The sequence below is a fragment of the Mobula hypostoma genome, chromosome 27 (genome assembly GCF_963921235.1).
Source record: "Mobula hypostoma chromosome 27, sMobHyp1.1, whole genome shotgun sequence".
In the NCBI taxonomy this organism is placed as follows: Eukaryota; Metazoa; Chordata; class Chondrichthyes; order Myliobatiformes; family Myliobatidae; genus Mobula; species Mobula hypostoma.
Genome location: NC_086123.1, coordinates 28319428 through 28339494, shown reverse-complemented (window position 1 = coordinate 28339494; position 20067 = coordinate 28319428). Strand labels below are relative to the sequence as shown.

General features: G+C 42.2%; 1 protein-coding gene across 3 annotated transcripts in view; it reads left to right on the top strand.

The window, feature by feature from the left end:
• ttc28 (tetratricopeptide repeat domain 28) overlaps positions 1–20067 on the top strand; it is a 960596-nt gene that overhangs the window by 907657 nt on the left and 32872 nt on the right. For 2 of the 3 annotated variants that reach the window (XM_063034167.1, XM_063034166.1), the window contains exon 19: positions 10374–10450. In XM_063034167.1, coding sequence (XP_062890237.1) covers positions 10374–10450 — 77 coding nt within the window. Of the gene's footprint in view, positions 1–10373; positions 10451–17483; positions 17508–20067 lie in introns of all 3 variants that reach the window. The other variant, XM_063034165.1, reaches the window with a different exon arrangement.

The following is a 20067-nucleotide window of genomic DNA, read 5'->3' as shown; positions in this document are numbered from 1 at the left end:
TTAAACTTGTGCAAAGAGAAACATCGGCTGGGTACATAAGATTTTATGTTCGAGGTGTTCCTTTTATCTGCTGTGTCTTGCCAGTGTAACAGGGCTGACAGTTATTGAATAGTCTGGAGATCGAACTATCACTCTCCTAGCCAAATAAGACTGTGAGAGACAGAAGTATCTCTTCCATACCCCAAGGGAGAGGGAAAGCAAGCTGATGTAACAAAAGATGAATGATAAAAGCAAGCAGACTGTTCTTCTATATCTTTATGTACATGTTGCTCTGTTTCTAAGGTCGTTCTTTATTTACACCATCATGTTCATATATATTATTCTTTCTGCTTTTTTTTAAGTTTTTTGCCATATTCCTAGGAATTGTTGCTTTATGTACTGTTTTGCCATGTCACTGTGTTAATGTACATGATGTTGTGTTTCCTTACACAGTAATTTGTCACTATACAGTATCTGCATTCTGCTGTTTCTGTTACTGCAATCTTTAGATATATTACTGTGTTTATAATGTCACTTGCTTCTACGTCTTTCTCATACATATTTTGTTCTCTTCCATACATTTCTACAGGCTGTCATGTCATATTTCCTGAAAGTATAACCCTATTCTTTCAACATTGTTCAGCTGCACTGCTGTTTACCAGGTCTAACCTTAAGTGCCTTGAAATTTAGTCTTCTTGTGCTTGCTTTTTCGGCTCTCCACTATTTGAATGGAAATGCAAAATTGATCAGAAAATGCAATTAACATTTCCTCAAGTGCACAAGTTAATAAAGCGAAATTCAAATCTCTGGCTGCTGTATGTGTGAGGACTGTACAAGTGGAAGTCACTGGGTCTGCAGCTGAGGCATTAATTGGTGTGCTGTGCATTTCCTGCATCAATGGTGCATCACAGAAGTGTGCACATGCTACAAAAACAGCAAAAAGCTGCCCTTAATGGGAGGACTTCAGCAAGCTTAAACAGAGCTAAAGAGTCGGACTTAACTAACCACTGTTAGGGAGTTATCCACCAATGTTAAACATGAAATCTTATCCAGTTGACCAGATACCTCTGATGTTTGAGGTGAAGCTTTCCAGTTTAATTTTTGAGTGAGGTTAGGTGGGAGTATTTCAACCAGGTGGCCACCTCCGATACTAGGACGTCTTAAATCCTATGGAAGAAGCAGGGTGCTCAATTCTATCGCACCACTGCTAGTGGAAGTTCCACCTGTTAACACAATGGTCCCCATTCAAGCAGCCCATTTTTGAGATCCCACCATCACAGCAGACAATAATTGTAGGTTTGGTTCTCTCATGCAATTCCTGAAAAGAATGCAGTTGCCATGTATTGTAGAGCTATTGAGGATTCGTATCACCCAGCCATATCCCCAAGGCTGAATGGAGATAATGACTTGCTCTGTGCATGATCAAGGGGGGAAAGTTTTCAATGAATCGCCAGAAGTTAGGAAAGTGGAGGATGATCTGAGGAACTGAAAAGAAAGGCCAACATCTGGAAGGCCTTGGGGAAAAAGCATCTGAGGAACGGAATTCCTGGGACTGAGATCAGAGCAAAAAGTGCAGAAGAAAATTGTTTCTGTGCCTCACCAGAGGAAAATTCTTCTGTCATTCTAAAGTGTTTAAATATGCTTTAGAATTTTAACCCACCTTTTTTTTTGCTAAGATTATTTTATGTAAATATTGAACATGCCAGTCAACTAACCAACTTCCAGAGGCACCTTAAATTCGGCTACTTTTTCTCTCACCTTCTTGTCTCCTTTCTTGCTTGGTAGCTTGTCTGAATTGATCACAGCTTTGAAGTTTCCCAGCGCCTTGTGGTATCCAGATCGCAGAATTCTTTGCTCTGTTCTCAGTCCCAGATATTCCTGCTTTCAGATGCCTGTTTCCCAGTGCATCTAGATGTTGGCCTTTCCTCTTAGTTCCTCAGATATTCCTCTACTTCCCTAACCTCTGGTGAGACATTGAAAACTATAACCCTCCCCCCTCAAAAACAAAACAACACACACAAAATGCTGGAGGAACTCAGCAGGTCATGCACCATCTACGTGAAAAAGAGTAAACAGTTGATGTCCAGGCCGAGGCCCTTCATCAGGACTGGAAAGGCAGCATCTGTGGAGATGAATAAACAGTCAACATTGCAGGCCTAGATCCTCCTTCAGGACTGGAAACCATATTTTTGAAGTACATTGAACTTCTGTTTATCTCATATTTTTTGGTACGGTAGCACAGAGGTTAGCACAACGCTTTGCAGTACAGGTGACCTGGGTTCATTTTCCGACGCTACCTCTAGGGAATATGGACATTCTCCCTGTGACTGCGTGGGTTTCCTCCAGGTGCTCCTGTTTCCTCCCACAGTCCAAAGATGTACTGATTGGTAGGTTAATTGGTCATTGTAAATTGTCCTGTGATTAGGCTAGGGTTAAGTCAGGGGATTGCTGGGGGTGGGGGCGGGGGGAGCAAGGGTGGTGGCGTTGCTCAAAGGGCCAGATGAGCCTATTCCATGCTGTATCTCAATCAATCAATAACTAAATAAATAAATAACATTCATATTTGCTTACAGCTAGAACTTGTGCACAAGGAATAAGGCCTGTTCTGTAGTAGGACCTTCTGCATCTGGGGAGAGAGTCAGATTAGATGGTGTCCACTGCTGAATGATTCTGACTAGTAAAATCATTCAGAAACTATGTAAAAACTTTCAATTAAATTTTAAACAACCATTTTAACTTTTAAAATGAACGTCAATACATACAACCAGTTAAAAATACCTAACTAATCTAAAAGAATGATTTAAAAAATGTAAAAGAATCAAGCTTCCCAAAGTTCCCCTCCCATCTCAATGAATGGAGATGCTCTTCTTGCAGCGGGGTCATGTGTGAGGGTGTCACTGCAACAGTCAGTGATTCTTTGGTGGGAAGCTGCAGGTTTGTGCACACATTCAGGGAAATCTCAAAAATCCTGGCACTTAGGGTGGCGGGAAATGCCAGCACCCACTCTTTAGGATCAAGGCCAGCAAGCAAACCTAAGTTTGGAGAGGAAACTGCTTTCCAGCCTTGGCCATGACTCTCTGCAGTGACTGTACTAGCATGGCCCAATCATTCCAGGTTTAATAGCTTTGTCCATTGTTCTCCCATACATATATATATAGAGATACATAGAGGGTAGATAGATAAGTATATATATTTATAAATGCAGATATACAGTATATATAGATATAAAATGGGGGAGGGGATGTCACAGTAGTGTAGCAGTTACGTAGAAAACCTACAGCACAATACAGGCCCTTTGGCCAACAATACTGTGCTGAACATGTACTTTCTTTAGAAACTAACTAGGGTTATCCATAGCCCTCTATGTTCTAAGCTCCATGTACCTATCCAGGAGTTTTTTAAAAGACACTATTGTAACCGCCTCCACCACCATTGCCGGCAGCCTATTCCATGCACTCACCACTCTCTACGTAAAAAACGTACCCCTGACATTTCCTCTGTACCTACTTCCAAGCACCTTAAAACTGTTCCCTCTCATGCTAGCCATTCCAGCCCTGGGAAAAAGCCTCTGACTATCCACACGATCAATGCCTCTCATCATCTTATACACCTCTATCAGGTCACCTCTCATCCTCCGTCGGTCCAAGGAGAAAAGGCCGACTTCACTCAACCTGTTTTCATAAACCATGCTCTCCAATTCAGACAACATCCTTGTAAATCTCCTCTGCACCCTTTCTATAGTTTCCACATCCTTCCTATAGTAAGGTGACCAGAACTGAGCACAGTACTCCAAGTGGGGTCTGACCAGGGTCCTATATCAGAAGATCACAAGACAAAGGAGCAGAAGTAGGCCATTCAGCCCATCGAGTCTGCTCCGCCACTCCACCGTGAGCTAAACTATTCTCCCATCTAGTTCCAATTTCCGGCTTTTTCCCCATATCCCTTGATAACCTGACTAATTAGATACCTATCAATCTCCTCCTTAAACACCCTCAATGATCGGGCCTCCACAGCTGTATGTGGCAACGAATTCCATAAATCCACGACCCTCTGGCTAAAAAAATTTCTCCTCATCTCTGTTTTAAATGGGTACACTCTAATTCTAAGACTGTGGCCTCTTGTCCTGGACTCATCCACCAAGGGAAACAGCCTTTCCACATCTACTCTGTCCAACCCTTTCAACATTCGAAATGTTTCTATGAGATCCCCTCTCATTCTTCTATACTCTAATGAATACAGTCCAAGAGCTGACAAACGCTCCTCATATGTTAGCCCCTGCATTCCAGGAATCACCCTCGTAAATCTTCTCTGAACTCTCTCCAACATCAGAGGTTCCCTTCTAAGACAGGGGGCCCAAAACTGCACACAGTATTCCAAATGAGGTCTCACCAGTGCCACATAGAGCCTCATCAACACCTCCTTACTCTTATACACTATTCTGCTTGAAATGAATGCCAACATAGCATTCGCTTTCCTTACTGCCAATCCAATCTGGTGGTTAACCTTTAGGGTATCCTGCACAAGAACCCCCAAGTCCCTTTGCACTTCCGATTTTTGAATTTTCTCCCCATCTAAATAATAATCTGCTTGACTATTTCTTCTTCCAAAATGTACAACCGCACATTTCTCAACATTGTATCTCGTCTGTCATTTCTTTGCCCACTCTCCTAAACTGACCAAGTCTCTCTGCAACCTTTCCGTTTCTTCAACACTTCCTGCTCCTCCACCTATCTTGGTGTCATCCGCAAACTTAGCCACAAAACCACTTAATCCATAATCTAAATCATCAATATATATTGTAAAAAGAAGTGGCCCCAACACCGGCCCCTGCGGAACACCACTAGTAACCGGCAACCAACCAGAATAGGATCCCTTTATTCCCACCCTGCTTTCTGCCTATCAGCCAATGTTCCACCCATTCCAATATCTTTCCTGTAATTCCATGGGCTCTCGTCTTATTAAGCAGCCTCTTATGCAGCACCTTATCGAAGGCCTTTTAAAAATCCAAATACACAACATCCACAGCCTCTCCCTTATCGATCTTATTTGAGATTACCCTCAAAAAATTCCAATAGGTTGCTGAGGCAGGATCTTCCCTTCATGAAACCATGCTGGCTTGGGCCTATCTTGTCATGCACTTCGAGGTATTTCATAACCTCATCCTTGAGGATCGACTCCAAAAACTTTCCAACTACCGATGTCAGACTACTAGGTCTGTAATTTTCTTTTTCCTTCCTCCCTCCTTTCTTAAACAACAGAACTACATTTGCGACCTTCTAGTCCTCCGGAACCATGCTAGAGTCTATTGATTGCTGGAAAATCATTTCCAATGCCTCCACAATCTCCAAAGCCACCTTCTTCAGAACCAGTGGGTGCACCTCATCTGGTCCGGGAGACTTATCTATTCTTAGTCTATTTAGCTTCCCAAGCACTTTATCTCTAGTAATCTTGACTGTACCTAATTCTATTCCTGAGACCTCTGGCTATCAGGTATGTTGCTAATGTCTTCCACTGTGAAGACTGATGCAAAATACTCATTTAGTTCCTCTGCCATCTCTTTGTTACCCATTATAATTTCCCCAGCATCACTTTCAATCAGTCCTATATCTACCCGTGTCACTCTTTTACTCTTCTTATATTTAAAAAAACTCAGTATCCTTTTTAATGTTAATTGCTAACTTCCTTTCATAATTCATCTTTTCTTTCCTAATGACTTCTGTAAGTTTCCTTCTGTAAGTTTTTAAAAGTCATCCAGTCCTTAATTTTCCCACTAATTTTTGCTTCCTTGTACGCCGTTTCTTTTGCTTTTATATTTGCCTTAACCTCTCTCGTTAGCCACATTTGTGCCATTTTTCCATTCATGATTTTCTTTTTTCTTGGAATATATTTTTCCTGCACTTTACTTATTTCTTGTAGGAATTTCGTCTAATTCTGCTCTACCATCCCTCCATCTAGCTTACTTTTCCAATCTACTTGGGCCAGTTCCTCTCTCATACAACTGTAATTTTCTTTGTTCCACTGAAATATCGATACACCTGATACCAGCTTCTCCTTTTCAAATTTGAAACTGAACTCAATCATATTATGATTACTACTTCCAAGGGGTTCCGTTACCTCCAGCTCCCTAATCGCCTCAGGTTCATTACAAAGCACCCAATCCAAAACAGCTATATAACTGCAACATTACCTCCTGGTTCTTAAACTCAATCCCATGGTTGATGAAGGCCAATGAACTGTATGCCTTCTTAACCACAGAGTCAAACTGCGTAGCAACTTTGAGTGTCCTGTGGACTTGGACCTCAAGATTCCTCCGATCCTCCACACTGCCAAGAGTCTTACATAGAAACATAGAAACATAGAAAATAGGTGCAGGAGTAGGCCATTCGGCCCTTCGAGCCTGCACCGCCATTTATTATGATCATGGCTGATCATTCAACTCAGAACCCCGCCCCAGCCTTCCCTCCATACCCCCGATCCCCATAGCCACAAGGGCCATATTTAACTCCCTCTTAAATATAGCCAATGAACTGGCCTCAACTGTTTCCTGTGGCAGAGAATTCCACAGATTCACCACTCTCTGTGTGAAGAAGTTTTTCCTAATCTCGGTCCTAAAAGGCTTCCCCTTTATCCTCAAACTGTGACCCCTTGTTCTAGACTTCCCCAACATCAGGAACAATCTTCCTGCATCTAGCCTGTCCAATCCCTTTAGGATTTTATACGTTTCAATCAGATCCCCCCACAATCTTCTAAATTCCAACGAGTACAAGCCCAGTTCATCCAGTCTTTCTTCATATGAAAGTCCTGCCATCCCAGGAATCAATCTGGTGAACCTTCTTTGTACTCCCTCTATGGCAAGGATGTCTTTCCTCAGATTAGGGGACCAAAACTGCACACAATACTCCAGGTGTGGTCTCACCAAGGCCTTGTACAACTGCAGTAGTACCTCCCTGCTCCTGTACACGAATCCTCTCGCTATAAATGCCAGCATACCATTCGCCTTTTTCACCGCCTGCTGTACCTGCATGCCCACTTTCAATGACTGGTGTATAATGACACCCAGGTCTCGTTGCACCTCCCCTTTTCCTAATCGGCCACCATTCAGATAATAATCTGTTTTCCTATTTTTGCCACCAAAGTGGATAACTTCACATTTATCCACATTAAATTGCATCTGCCATGAATTTGCCCACTCACCCAACCTATCCAAGTCACTCTGCATTCTCTTAGCATCCTCCTCACACCTAACACTGCCACCCAGCTTTGTGTCATCCGCAAACTTGGAGATGCTGCGTTTAATTCCCTCATCCAAGTCATTAATATATATTGTAAACAACTGGGGTCCCAGCACTGAGCCTTGCGGTACCCCACTAGTCACCGCCTGCCATTCTGAAAAGGTCCCGTTTATTCCCACTCTTTGCTTCCTGTCTGCTAACCAATTCTCCATCCACATCAATACCTTACCCCCAATACAGTGTGCTTTAAGTTTGCACACTAACACTAATCTCCTGTGTGGGACCTTGTCAAAAGCCTTTTGAAAATCCAAATATACCACATCCACTGGTTCTCCCCTATCCACTCTACTAGTTACATCCTCAAAAAATTCTATGAGATTCGTCAGACATGATTTTCCTTTCACAAATCCATGCTGACTTTGTCCGATGATTTCACCGCTTTCCAAATATGCTGTTATCACATCTTTGATAACTGACTCCAGCAGTTTCCCCACCACCAACGTTAGGCTAACCGGTCTATAATTCCCCGGTTTCTCTCTCCCTCCTTTTTTAAAAAGTGGGGTTACATTAGCCACCCTCCAATCCTCAGGAACTAGTCCAGAATCTAACGAGTTTTGAAAAATTATCACTAATGCATCCACTATTTCTTGGGCTACTTCCTTAAGCACTCTAAGATGCAGACCATCTGGCCCTGGGGATTTATCTGCCTTCAATCCCTTCAATTTACCTAACACCACTTCCCTACTAACATGTATTTCGCTCAGTTCCTCCATCTCACTGGACCCTCTGTCCCCTACTATTTCTGGAAGATTATTTATGTCCTCCTTAGTGAAGACAGAACCAAAGTAATTATTCAATTGGTCTGCCATGTCCTTGCTCCCCATAATCAATTCACCTGTTTCTGTCTGTAGGGGATCTACATTTGTCTTTACTAGTCTTTTCCTTTTTACATATCTATAAAAGCTTTTACAGTCAGTTTTTATGTTCCCTGCCAGTTTTCTCTCATAATCTTTTTTCCCCTTCCTAATTAAGCCCTTTGTCCTCCTCTGCTGAACTCTGAATTTCTCCCAGTCCTCAGGTGAGCCACTTTCTCTGGCTAATTTGTATACTTCTTCTTTGGAATTGATACTATCCCTAATTTCTCTTGTCAGCCACGGGTGCACTACCTTCCTTGATTTATTCATTTGCCAAACTGGGATGAACAATTGTTGTAGTTCATCCATGCAATCTTTAAATGCTTGCCATTGCGTATCCACCGTCAATCCTTTAAGTGTCATTTGCCAGTCTATCTTAGCTAATTCACGTCTCATACCTTCAAAGTTACCCCTCTTTAAGTTCAGAACCTTTGTTTCTGAATTAACTATGTCACTCTCCATCTTAATGAAGAATTCCACCATATTATCGTCACTCTTACCCAAGGGGCCTCTCACGACAAGATTGCTGATTAACCCTTCCTCATTGCTCAAAACCCAGTCCAGAATAGCCTGCTCTCTAGTTGGTTCAATTACCATTAATACTATATTCTGCCATCATATTTCACCTACCAAAATGAACCACCTCACACTTATCTGGGTTGAACTCCATCTGTCAATTCTCAGCCCAGTTTTGCATCCTATCGATGTCCCACTGTTACCTCTGACAGCACTTCACACTATCCACAACACCCTCAACCTTTGTGTCATCAGCAAGTTTACTAACCCATTGCTCAACTTCCTCATCCAGGTCATTTAATAACATCACAAAGAGTAGGGGTCCCAGAACAGATCCCTGAGGCACACCACTGGTCACCAACCTCCATGCAGAATATGACCTGTCAACAACCACACTTTGCCTTCTGTGAGCAAACCAATTCTGGATCCACAAAGCAATGTCCTCTTGGATCCCATGCCTCCTTACTTTCTCAATAAGCCTTGCATGGGGTATCTTATCAAATGCCTTGCTAAAATCCATGTACACTACATCTACTGCTCTACCTTCATCAGTGTGTTTTGTCACACACTCAAAAAATGCTATCAGGCTCATAAGGCACGACCTGCCTTTGACAAAACCATGCTGACTATTCCTAATCATATTATGCCTCTCCAAATGTTCATAGTTTCTACCTCGCAGGATCTTCTCCATCAACTTACCAACCACTGAAGTAAGACTCACTGGTCTATAATTTCCTGGGCTATCTCTACTCCCTTTCTTGAATAAGGGAGCAATATCTGCAACCCTCCAATCCTCTGGAACCTCTCCCGTCCCCATTGATGATGCAAAGATCATCGCCAGAAGAGCCTGAGCAATCTCCTCCCTCGCTTCCCACAGTAGCCTGGTGTACATCTCGTCCGGTCCCGGTGACTTATCCAACTTGATGCTTTCCAAAAGCTCCAGCACATCCTCTTTCTTAATGTCTATGTGCTCAAGCAGTGTACAGAATAATGCAAATATCTAATCAGCCAGTCACTTGGCAGCAACTCAGTGCATCTCAGTGCTTAAAAGTACATAGAGATGGTCAAGAGGTTCACTTGTTGTTCAGACCAAACATCAGAATGGGGAAGAAATGTGATCTAAGTGACTTTATAGTGCCTGTACATGTCACTGTGCTTCGTGACTGTATCTGTGTATCATCTGTGTGGCTGAGTAGATACAAGCAAACCTCCTCTGGTGCTGTTTGTGTCTTCACAACATCTAGTGTTTTTAAGAATGCAAATATTGTACCAGGAAAAATTTCACTGTATATTCTGCTTCTAAAGTGTAGGCATGTGCACCTTTGAGGCTGTGATGTCTAATTAATATTAATTTAACATAGAGTGAGTTCATTTGAAGGTTAATTGCTACTCAGACTGGAGATCAAAACCCTGGTTTTGTTTGAGGGAAAGTCAATTAATAGCCTAAAGACAGTGTGGCTCTGGTATTTTTGCTCCCGGTTATTTTTTTTTCACTGCAAATAAGTGAATGCTTTAATGTGACATAAAGTATTGTGGCATATGTAGGATGAGGTACTTAAAATACTTGCACTATGAAGGTTTGAATATTACTTTAAGGTTGTATAATTTGGTGTTTAATATTGTGTTCTTTAAATATCTCTTTCTGTTTGGTTTATTCCATGATGTCACTTGTATTTATATACAATTGTACTTTGATGCTGCATTCCTTGTGACGCTATTTCTTGTGTTAAAGGGTTGCCCCATGCCGCTCTCCAGGCTCTCTGCAAACTTATCTCAGCTTCGGAGACAGGAGAACAGCTCATTAATCGGGTGAGTACAAACCCTGGACTCTCCTGAGTTTATTCGTTGCCACTGAAGTAGGTCATGATGCTGCGCCTCATGTCAAGTCGCTTCAGTCCTACAGGACACAGAGATGAGCTTTGAATAACTGCCGATATTCTTGTAATTAAATACACAGTATAATTAATTTAGGCTTCGCATAATTCAATTTAATATCAGAGAATGTATACAACTTGAAATTCTTACTCTTCACAGACATCCACCAAACAAGAAACCCAATCGAATGAATGACAGAAACATTAGAACTCTAAAGCACCCCTCCCATCATACAAACAGCAACAGAAGCATTGACCCCCCCCCCACTTTCTTCTAAAGTAGGGAGCGAAACAGCAGATTAAATGGCTATTGGATTGATTATTATTCTCAAGTTATTTTACCAAAGAATGTCTATGGGTAGATCATTTGTTGGGAAGTTGTAAAGTGTATCAAGCAAAAGTGATGGCCTTGTTGGAAAGGTTCAAAGGCAAACATAAACAGCCTGTTAGTTCCGGTATTAGACTGCAGCACACTGCCCAGGAGACCTGAGTACAAGTCCCAGGGATGGCGCTTGATTCGTAGCAAACGCAGAGGTAAGTTTGTGCCGCCAGCCCCCGCGCAGTCGCCGCTGACCTTGCAAACACTGGCAAGGTCATGGCAGCTTAAAAAGAGACTGGAACAGTGATGGGCCAGCTCCAAAATGGCACCGACGCCAACAGTGAACAGTTAAACACTCATGGTTCTTATGTAAAGATATCATGGTTGTCCTATTTAAAGAAATGTGTAATATTCTACACACAGGAAGCATAATAAAGCTTGGACTTCTTTTTAAAAAAGATGATGAACATGAGGGCTACCCAGAAGCAGTCACATGAGCTGATGGCAAAGTGCCAGAAACTCTGACCTCCGAACAATGTAACATTGCAAGATGAGCAGTCTTTTTCCACAGAATAGCTAAGCGAGTAAACTGTTGAATCCATCACTGTAATGAGCAGGTCTAGTTTAATGATGCGTGACCCATAATCTGCAGATGCTCAGACTGAGCTAAGAAGTTAGGCCTTTTGCTGTGAGAATTACTTGCTTAATTTACGTAAAACCTGTACCGATTTTGTTTTTGACATAGATGAAAATGGGCTCCAACTTTTTAAAACACTGACTTTTAAGACAAGTAACTTTTATTTTCCATTTAATTTGTAAAGCGGGGAAAACATGGCATATATATTCATAATCAGTTAAAGAAGATCAGTAACTAAGACAACTGTCTTCCTTTTAAAGAATTATCTGGCAATATCATTATTTATTTACTTATTGAAATATAGCGTGGAATAGGCCCTTCTGGCCCTTTGAGCTGCGCCACCCTGCAATCCCCAATTTAACCCTCGCTTAACCATGGGACAATTTACAATGACCAATTAACCTACCAACCGGTAGGTTTTTGGACTGTGGGAGGAAACCGGAGCACCCGGAGGAAACCCACGCCATCCCAGGGAGAACGTACAAATCCCTTACAGGCAGCGACTGGAATTGAACTGGAGTTGCTGGTATTGTAAAGCTCTGTGCTAACCACTATGCTACCGTGCCACCCTTTGCAAGTCTCTTGGTCAGAGCGGAAAAAAGCCACATGAATATCATCCCTCTGCCCCACGGGGAATCAGGTAGAGCGGTAAAGTCATCTGTGATGAAGGGTCTCAGCCCGAACCGTCGACTGTTTACTCTTTTCCATTGGTGCTACTTGGCCTACTGAGATCCTCCAGCATTTTGCCTGCATTACTTTGATTTCCAGCATCTGCAGATTTTCTCTTGTAAAGCAACCTGTGTTTCAGTTAAGTTTTAGGGAGAGGACAGTTCCTTGCCTTTTCCAGGTGGCTCTCCTCAAACACAGAAAGATGCCACTGCATTTTTTTTCAAGGGATGGACTAGTGATGTTGCTCCTTTTTAAAAGGACTGTGAAATACTGTCTCTGCAAACTCTGTGCCTGAAGGCAGAGTTCTAAAAGTGAAGAGGTATTCTGATGAAGCAGAAAGCTGAGTAAATACTTGGTCTGCCACACATTCCTAAGGGATAAATGTTGAGGTTAATGCGGCGGTGTTCTTGAATTGGCTATCAGCAGTAGGAATTCTTCAAATCTTGATTTACAGTCTTTTAAATACTTGCAGTGGTGCCGGCTGGTGGCGCAGTGAGATCGGTGCCAGCTGGTGGCACAGTTAGATCAGCGCCGGACTCCAGAGTGAAGGTTCCCGAGTTCGAATCCAGGTTGGGCCACCCCCACGCGCGCTTTCCATCCGTGCCGGGTTGAGTGTCGAGTTCGCCACTCGGCCTCATAAAAAATACAAGGGTCGAGTCAGGAACGTTCATAACATGACTCGGTTAATCCTGACACCACGTGCCAGACAAGAATGGCTGAGTGTCTGGTATGACACGCTTAAAAAAAACTTGCAGTGGTCACATTTTTGATGTTAACTGGTCAGCCTACTGTGAGTACAAAGGCTATGAAAATATACATGTATATTCTATTCTTGATCCATTCAGTGAGACTGGAAGAAAGGGACAGAGTAATTCACACGAAATGCCCGCCAACTCAGGCAATTTCTATGGAAAGGAATGAACAATTAATGTTTCAGGCCAAGACCCTTCATCAGGACTGCCGAAACATCTGTTCCTATCCGTAGGTGCTACTTGACCTGCTGAGTCTAGCTTTTTGTGTATGTTACGCTGGATTCCCAGCATCTGCAGAATCTCTTGAGCTTGTGGAAGGAAGGCGCATATTTGCTACCTCCAGGTGAGGGCAACTTTCGGGCTCAGGATTGTTAACCGATACCAACGGTGTGTTGGGACAGTCTGCATACAATTTGGGGAGGTTACTCAAGGGCACAGCTTTCAGTTGATGAGAAGTGGAAGTTGGAGACAGGAGCAACACACACAAAATGCTGGAGGAGCTGAGCAGGCCAGGCAGCATCTCTTGTTTGGAGTTGGGGATAGAACAGTCTCTGAGGGCAATTATTTTAAAGAACATCATTGAAGTGGAATTTACCCATTAGAGCCTTAGGGAATTACAGCACAGAAGCAGATCCTTTGGCCCATCTAGTCTATCCCAAAACCATTAAAACTGCCTACTCCCATTGACCTGCACCAGGACCATCGCCCTCCATACCCCTACCATCCATGTACCTATCCAAACTTCTCTTAAACATTGAAATCGAGCTCGCATGCACCGTTCGTGTTGGCAGCTCATTCCACACTCTCATGGCTCTCTGAGTGAAGAAGTTTCCCCACATGTTCCCCTTAAACTTTTCACCTTTCACCTTTAACTCATGACCTCTGGTTGTAGTCCTGCTCAACCTCAGTGGAAAAAGTAGTTTGCAATTATCCTAGCAATGTCCCCAATAATTTTATATACCTTTATCAAATTCTCATTCTTCTACATTCTAAGGAATAAAGTCCTAACCTATTGAACCTTTCCTTATAACCCAGGGCCTCCCACCCAGCAACATCCTTGTATGTGTTCTGTCTACTTTTTCAGCCTTATTTACATCTTCCCTGTAAGTGGGTGACCAAGGCTGCACACTGTACTCCAAATTAGGCCCCACCAATGTCTTCTCAACTTCAGCATAAAGTCCCATCTCTTGTACTCAATACCTTGATTTATGAAGGCCAATGTGCCAAAAACTTTCTCTACAACCCTATCTACCCTAAAATTAAAGAATCAAATAAAAGAATGTGGTGTAATAAAAAAGTTCTAAGAATGTAAAGTGTTTCTGCACTTAACTTCGTGTTTTCTCACAGAAATTAGAAGCTTTGTAAACATTATCTGCTACAGGTTCCTGACGTATTTACCATGGCAAATCAATAGGTTTCTTCACCCAAAAAGTATCATTCAATAAATTCTTGCTTTTAAAACTTTTGAAAAATCTAAATGGTAACATATTTCTTACATAGCAACACACAAAATTCTCAATGGAATTCAGCAGATCAGGCAGCGTCAATGGAAATGAATAAACAGTTGATGTTTCGAGCCAAGACCCCTCTTCAGGACTGAAATGGGAAGGGGATGATGCCAGAATAAAAGGTTGTGGGCGGGGGGGGAGAGGAAGGAGGCTAGCTAGAAGGTGATAGGTGAAGCCAGGTAGGTGGGAAAGTTGGTGGTGTATGCAAGGATTCCAGAGTCAGTAGGCCAAAATTGAGTTTGTAAATTATGTATGTCATAGAATGATGTTTGATCCCTCATGCAATTCCCTCGATCCCTTCTCTCAAAGCCTCAGCTCATGCCAGAACTGGTTGGTATGTTTGCATTTACGTTTGTTGAATATCTTTTTCTTAGTGACTTCAGGTGTGAACCTGGAGGGTGCAATATGTCAGTTGCCTTAACTGACCCCTTTCTTTCCACAACACCCCATTACCACATTTCCAACATTTTTAGTTAGAAATTATTCATAGAATTCACTCACATTTGTCAGTCCTGCATTGGCTCAGTAAGCAGTGAACTCTTCATTCATTATTGTTAGGAATGTCTATGAATGCAACATTGCTCCTGGGATTACGTGGATTATGGGGATATAAATCTTGGATACGGCCATTCCATTGCTTCCTGGTGAAGAATTCAATAGTATAATTAGCTAATCAAATTTTAACACATGTTGATAATTTCTGATCTCACCTTGCCTTTTTACACAGATTATGTAGAGGTGAGGAGAGGCTCCATTCCTGCCACTTATTTCCAGACAGCCTGTACTGGCAATGATTAGTGACTGCAAGTAAAAGAAGAGTTAACATTATCCTTTAAAATACTTCATTGAGGATTCAAAAACAAATTAAGCACTGGCAACTACATGTTTGTATGAATTAAACATATGTTCTATGTTCTTTGTGCTAAACTTGGAAATTATGGTGTTCTATGTTATTAAGACCGTAAGATATAGGAGCAGAATTAGGCCATTTGGCCCATCGAGTCTGCTCCACCATTTCATCATGGCAGATCCATTTTCCCTCTCAGCCCCAATCTCCTGCCTTCTCCCAGTATCCCTTCATGCCCTGACCAATCAAGAATCTGCTGCAACTGTTCACGATATACATCTCGAAGAGGGGACCGAGGGCAGTGCACCTAAGTTTGCTGATGACACTAAATTGAGTGGAAAAGCAAACTGTGGAGAAGATGAGGAGAGTCTGCAGAGAGATATAGATATTTTAAGTGAGTGGGCAAGGATCTGGTAGATGAAGTACAATGTTGGTCATCCACTTTGGAAGGAAAAACGGAAGAGCAGATAATTAGTTAAATGGTAAAAAAAATAGCAGCATGCTGCTGTGCGGAGGGACTTGGGGAATGTTTGTGCATGAATCACAAAAGGTTGGTTTGCGGGTGCAGCAAGCCATCAAGAGGGCAAATGGGATGTTGGCCTTCATTGCTAGAGGGACTGAATTTAAGAGCAGGGAGGTTATGCTGCAACCGTATGGGGTACTGGTGAGGCTGCACCTGGAGGACTGCATGCAGTTCTGGTCTCCTTACTTGAGGAAGGATATACTGACTTCAGAGGTGGTGCAGAGGAGGTTCACCAGGTTGATTCCAGAGATGAGGGGGTTAGACTATGAGGGGAGATTGAGTCACCTGGGACTGCACTTGTGGAATTCAGAAGAATGAGAGGAGATCTTATAGAAACATATAAAATGATGAAAGGGATAGATAGGATAGAGGCAGGAAAGTTGTTTCCACTGGTAGGTGAGACTAGAACTAGGGGACAGAGTCTCAAGATTCAGGGGAGTAGATTTAAGACAGAGATGAGGAGGAACTGCTTTTCCCAAAGAGTGGTGAATTTGTGGAATTCTCTGCCCAAGGAAGCAGTGGATGCTACCTCAGTAAATATATTTAAGACAAGGTTGAATAGATTTTTGCATAGTAGGGGAATTAAGGGTTGTGGGGAAAAGGCAGGTAGGTGGAGATGAGTCCATGGCCAGATCAGCCATGATCTTATTGAATGGCGGAGCAGCTCGATGGGCCAGATGGCCGACTCCTGCTCCTATCTCTTATGTTCAAATCTCTCAACTTCCCTTAAATATACCGAACGTAAAGACTTGGCCTCCACCACCACCTGTGGCAATGAATTCCACAGAACCGCAGATTAATTGTGAGATGTTTATAACAAATTCCTTTACATTAGTGTAGCACGTTAAATATCCTGATTAAATTAGTGGACTAAAGGTTTTAAAACAAATGTGATAAATGCTTATAAGCTAATATCTAATAGCAGAACTTCCAGATGTTCTTTTAATGAGCTAAATAGTGCAAAGCTGCCACTGGATGTAACTGGCACACTAAATTAGTGAATGTACCTAGCGATTACTGAAATGTCCTACATACATTTTTCAGCGGAGGTTTATCTTCTGCCATCCTTTTGTTAACCAAACCCAGCGAGCTGTAATAATGTGCCATGCGATAGGACATTCAGGTGGGAATCCTGAAATGTTGACAAGAGTGAGGGGAGATCAATTATCGGATGCAAAAGGTACTGCAGATGTTAGAAATCCAGAGCAAATTACTCAATGAAGCTCAGCAGGTCAGGCAGCATCTATGGATGGGAATTAATGGTCGATAGTTTGGGCTGAGACCCTTCATCAGGACACTTAATCAATTACTAGACACTGTCCCGTATTATGGAGCGTAGCGTTTGGGGACTCAGGAACAGGTCTGTAAATTAACTTCGAGGCCAGAGGGGGAAAAAGATGAGAAAAACACTTACTAAAAAAGATATTAAAAGCAATATAACACACTCTTCCTAAAAATCTGAACCATCTGCTTCCCATAATATTTCTCTAATGCAGCTGGCATCATTACTCTCAATTAAACTAATTAAACAGATATGTGTTTAATGCAAGTTAACAGCGTTGTGCCAAAATCCTCCTGCTTGGTGTTTCTCTGTGTGTTTATTTATTTAAGCTTTGCTGTTTGACGACTTGCTGTTTCAATTTACTGCACTGGAATATCACCTATGCATGAATCTAAAGCTTGTTTTTCTTTCTCTTGACTTCCTCTTTGAAGGCTGTAAAAAATGTGGTTGGAATGGTAAGTGCATCGAACTGGATTAATGCCGTTAAAACATTGGAGTTTGCAGTGAACTGTGTTAACGCTTTGATCCGTAGAGGCTTTTCACTGATTGTCTTTATTTTTGCTTTGCTCCCATTGAAATTCACATTTTTTCCGCTGCCCAAATACATTGTAGAAACCTCCATTTATTAACAATTGTGTGATTTCCCCACTTACTCTTTCCTCTAATCTTAGTTAGTTTAATTCATCTAAAGCATTTCCATCCCTTTCACACAGATGACAAGAAATGATTTTGTGGCTGTTTACAATGATCCTGTAACTGGTTTCTTGGTGGTCCCTTCAGGTTGCTCCTCCCTGGAAAAACAATGCTCAGCTTTCAGTTCCTACGTTCCTCCCCCATTCCCTGACAGTTCATCCTTGTGGTAAGCAACTGCCACTCTACAGTTCAATGCCCTCTGGTACTAGTGTTGCAATAAAAGTGATCTCAATACCCCAGCACCAACTTCCATGAATTTTCGTCAATGAAACTCATTTCGACTTCGGGAAATGCAGGAACTAAATAGATCTATAAGCTTAGGATAGGGGCGGCAGAGTAACGTAATAGTTTGCACACCCCTTTACTGTACCAGCGAAGCAGGTTCAATTCCCGCCGCTGCTTGTTTGTACGTTCTACCTGAGACCGCATGGGTTTCCTCCGGGTGCTCTGGTTTCCTCCCACGGTCCAAAGACGTACCGGTTAATTGGTCATTGTAAATTGTCCCGTGATTAGGCTCGGGTTAAATCGGAGGATTGTTGGACAGTGTGGCTGGAAGAGATCCATGCAGTATCTCAACAAATTTTCAAAAAGCTTAATATCTGAGGCATAATCTCATCAGCTGTTTCAACCTAGGCTGTGAAATACTAACACATTTAGTCTTTCTCTTCATGCATTCTGTGCATTTAGTGCTTTCTGCGTCTTTGTACTTTCAGCTCTATCGTTTTGTCATCACTCTGTGCTTAGTGTTGAGTGAAATAAATGTAAATCAAGTTGTAAGTCATGAAGTAACAGATATTTGTTGCAAGTATGAATAAATAAGTTTCAGATTCCCACTCCCCACAATTTGTCTTTAAGTTTATGAATATGCTTTCAAAATATCCATGTATGAAAATGTGGCTTTAGTTTATTCAACTCTTGAATAATTTGTAAAGTTGAACAGATGCATAAGTACGTAAACAGTGCATTACTTGGACTATGACTTTTGTTTCTCTATATGATGCCTTCATACACTGGCTAATGGAACTGCTAGCTACCTGTTCCCGCCATCATTTATCTTCATTTCCTCATGCAAGGCATAAGGGCTTTGCTGGTTGTGCCACTATTTGTTGTCTTTGCTGAATGGGCATTTTGGAAGATGGGTAAAATCCAACTGTATTTCCCTGTAGCTTGTGACAAAACCACACAGAGTGATGCAGAGAGGTGTGTTCATGCTTCAAGAACTGAATACCAAGACCATAAAATATAGGAGCAGAATTAGGCCATTTGGCCCATCAACTCTGCTCTGCCACTTCGTCATGGCTGATCCATTTTCCCTCTCGGCCCAATCTGTTGCCTTCTCCCCGTCACCCTCCATGCCCTGACTAATCGAGAATCTATCACCTCTGCCTTAAATATACCCAGCGACTTGTCCTCCACAGCTGCCTGTGACAACGAATTCCACAGATCCACCACCCTGTGGCTAAAGAAATTCCTCCTCCTCTCCATTCTAAAAGGACGCCCCTCTTCGAATACTTCGAAAGCTACTGTCTTTCAAAAAAACGTATAATGTTGCTTGTATTCAGATTTTGAAGACCCTTCCCAACACTTTTGCTGTTTCCAGCAGCTACTGCTGCAGTTTTTCTTAGAACTAAACAATCCTAAGCAGTAATTTTGAAATGTGACCTTGAATGGTAACTAATGCCTCACACAAGACAGATTTGCAAGATCTGACTGTATGTCATGAGGTAGAATATTGATATCACTTGAAACACTATTATTACTTGTGCACTAAGTCAGTAGAACTCCTTTTCATTGACCTTTCCTCTCTCTTATAATCACATAAAAAGCTCTCATTATCAACCTGCCAATTATCTTTATTTCTCCTATCTCTCACTGCCTCCTTCTTTTTCATTTAAATGTTCTTTCTCACCACCTTTTCTTTTTGGTGTCATTGCTTTCTAATTCCCCTACACCAAGCTGTATGAAACCCCACATTGTTAGTGAAGCTCCTTTCTCGTGCGACCCTGTGAAGTTGTGTGGGTTAACTCAGGGCAGAGGCCGGCACTTGTGTTTGTGTTGCTACCAGGAGGGGGAGCCCCTGTATCACAAAGCAAGCAGAGGGGCTATAAACACAAGAAACTCTGTAGTTGCTGGAAATCCAAAGCAACACCCAAAATGCTAGAGCAACTCAGCAGGTCAGGCAACATCCATGGAAATAACTAAACAGGTCGACGTTTCAGGCCGAGACTCTTCTTCAGGACTGGGAGGGAAGGGGGAAAGTGTCAGAATAAAGAGGTGGGAAGGAGGAGAAGAACGACGGCTAGAAGGTGATAGGTGAAGGCG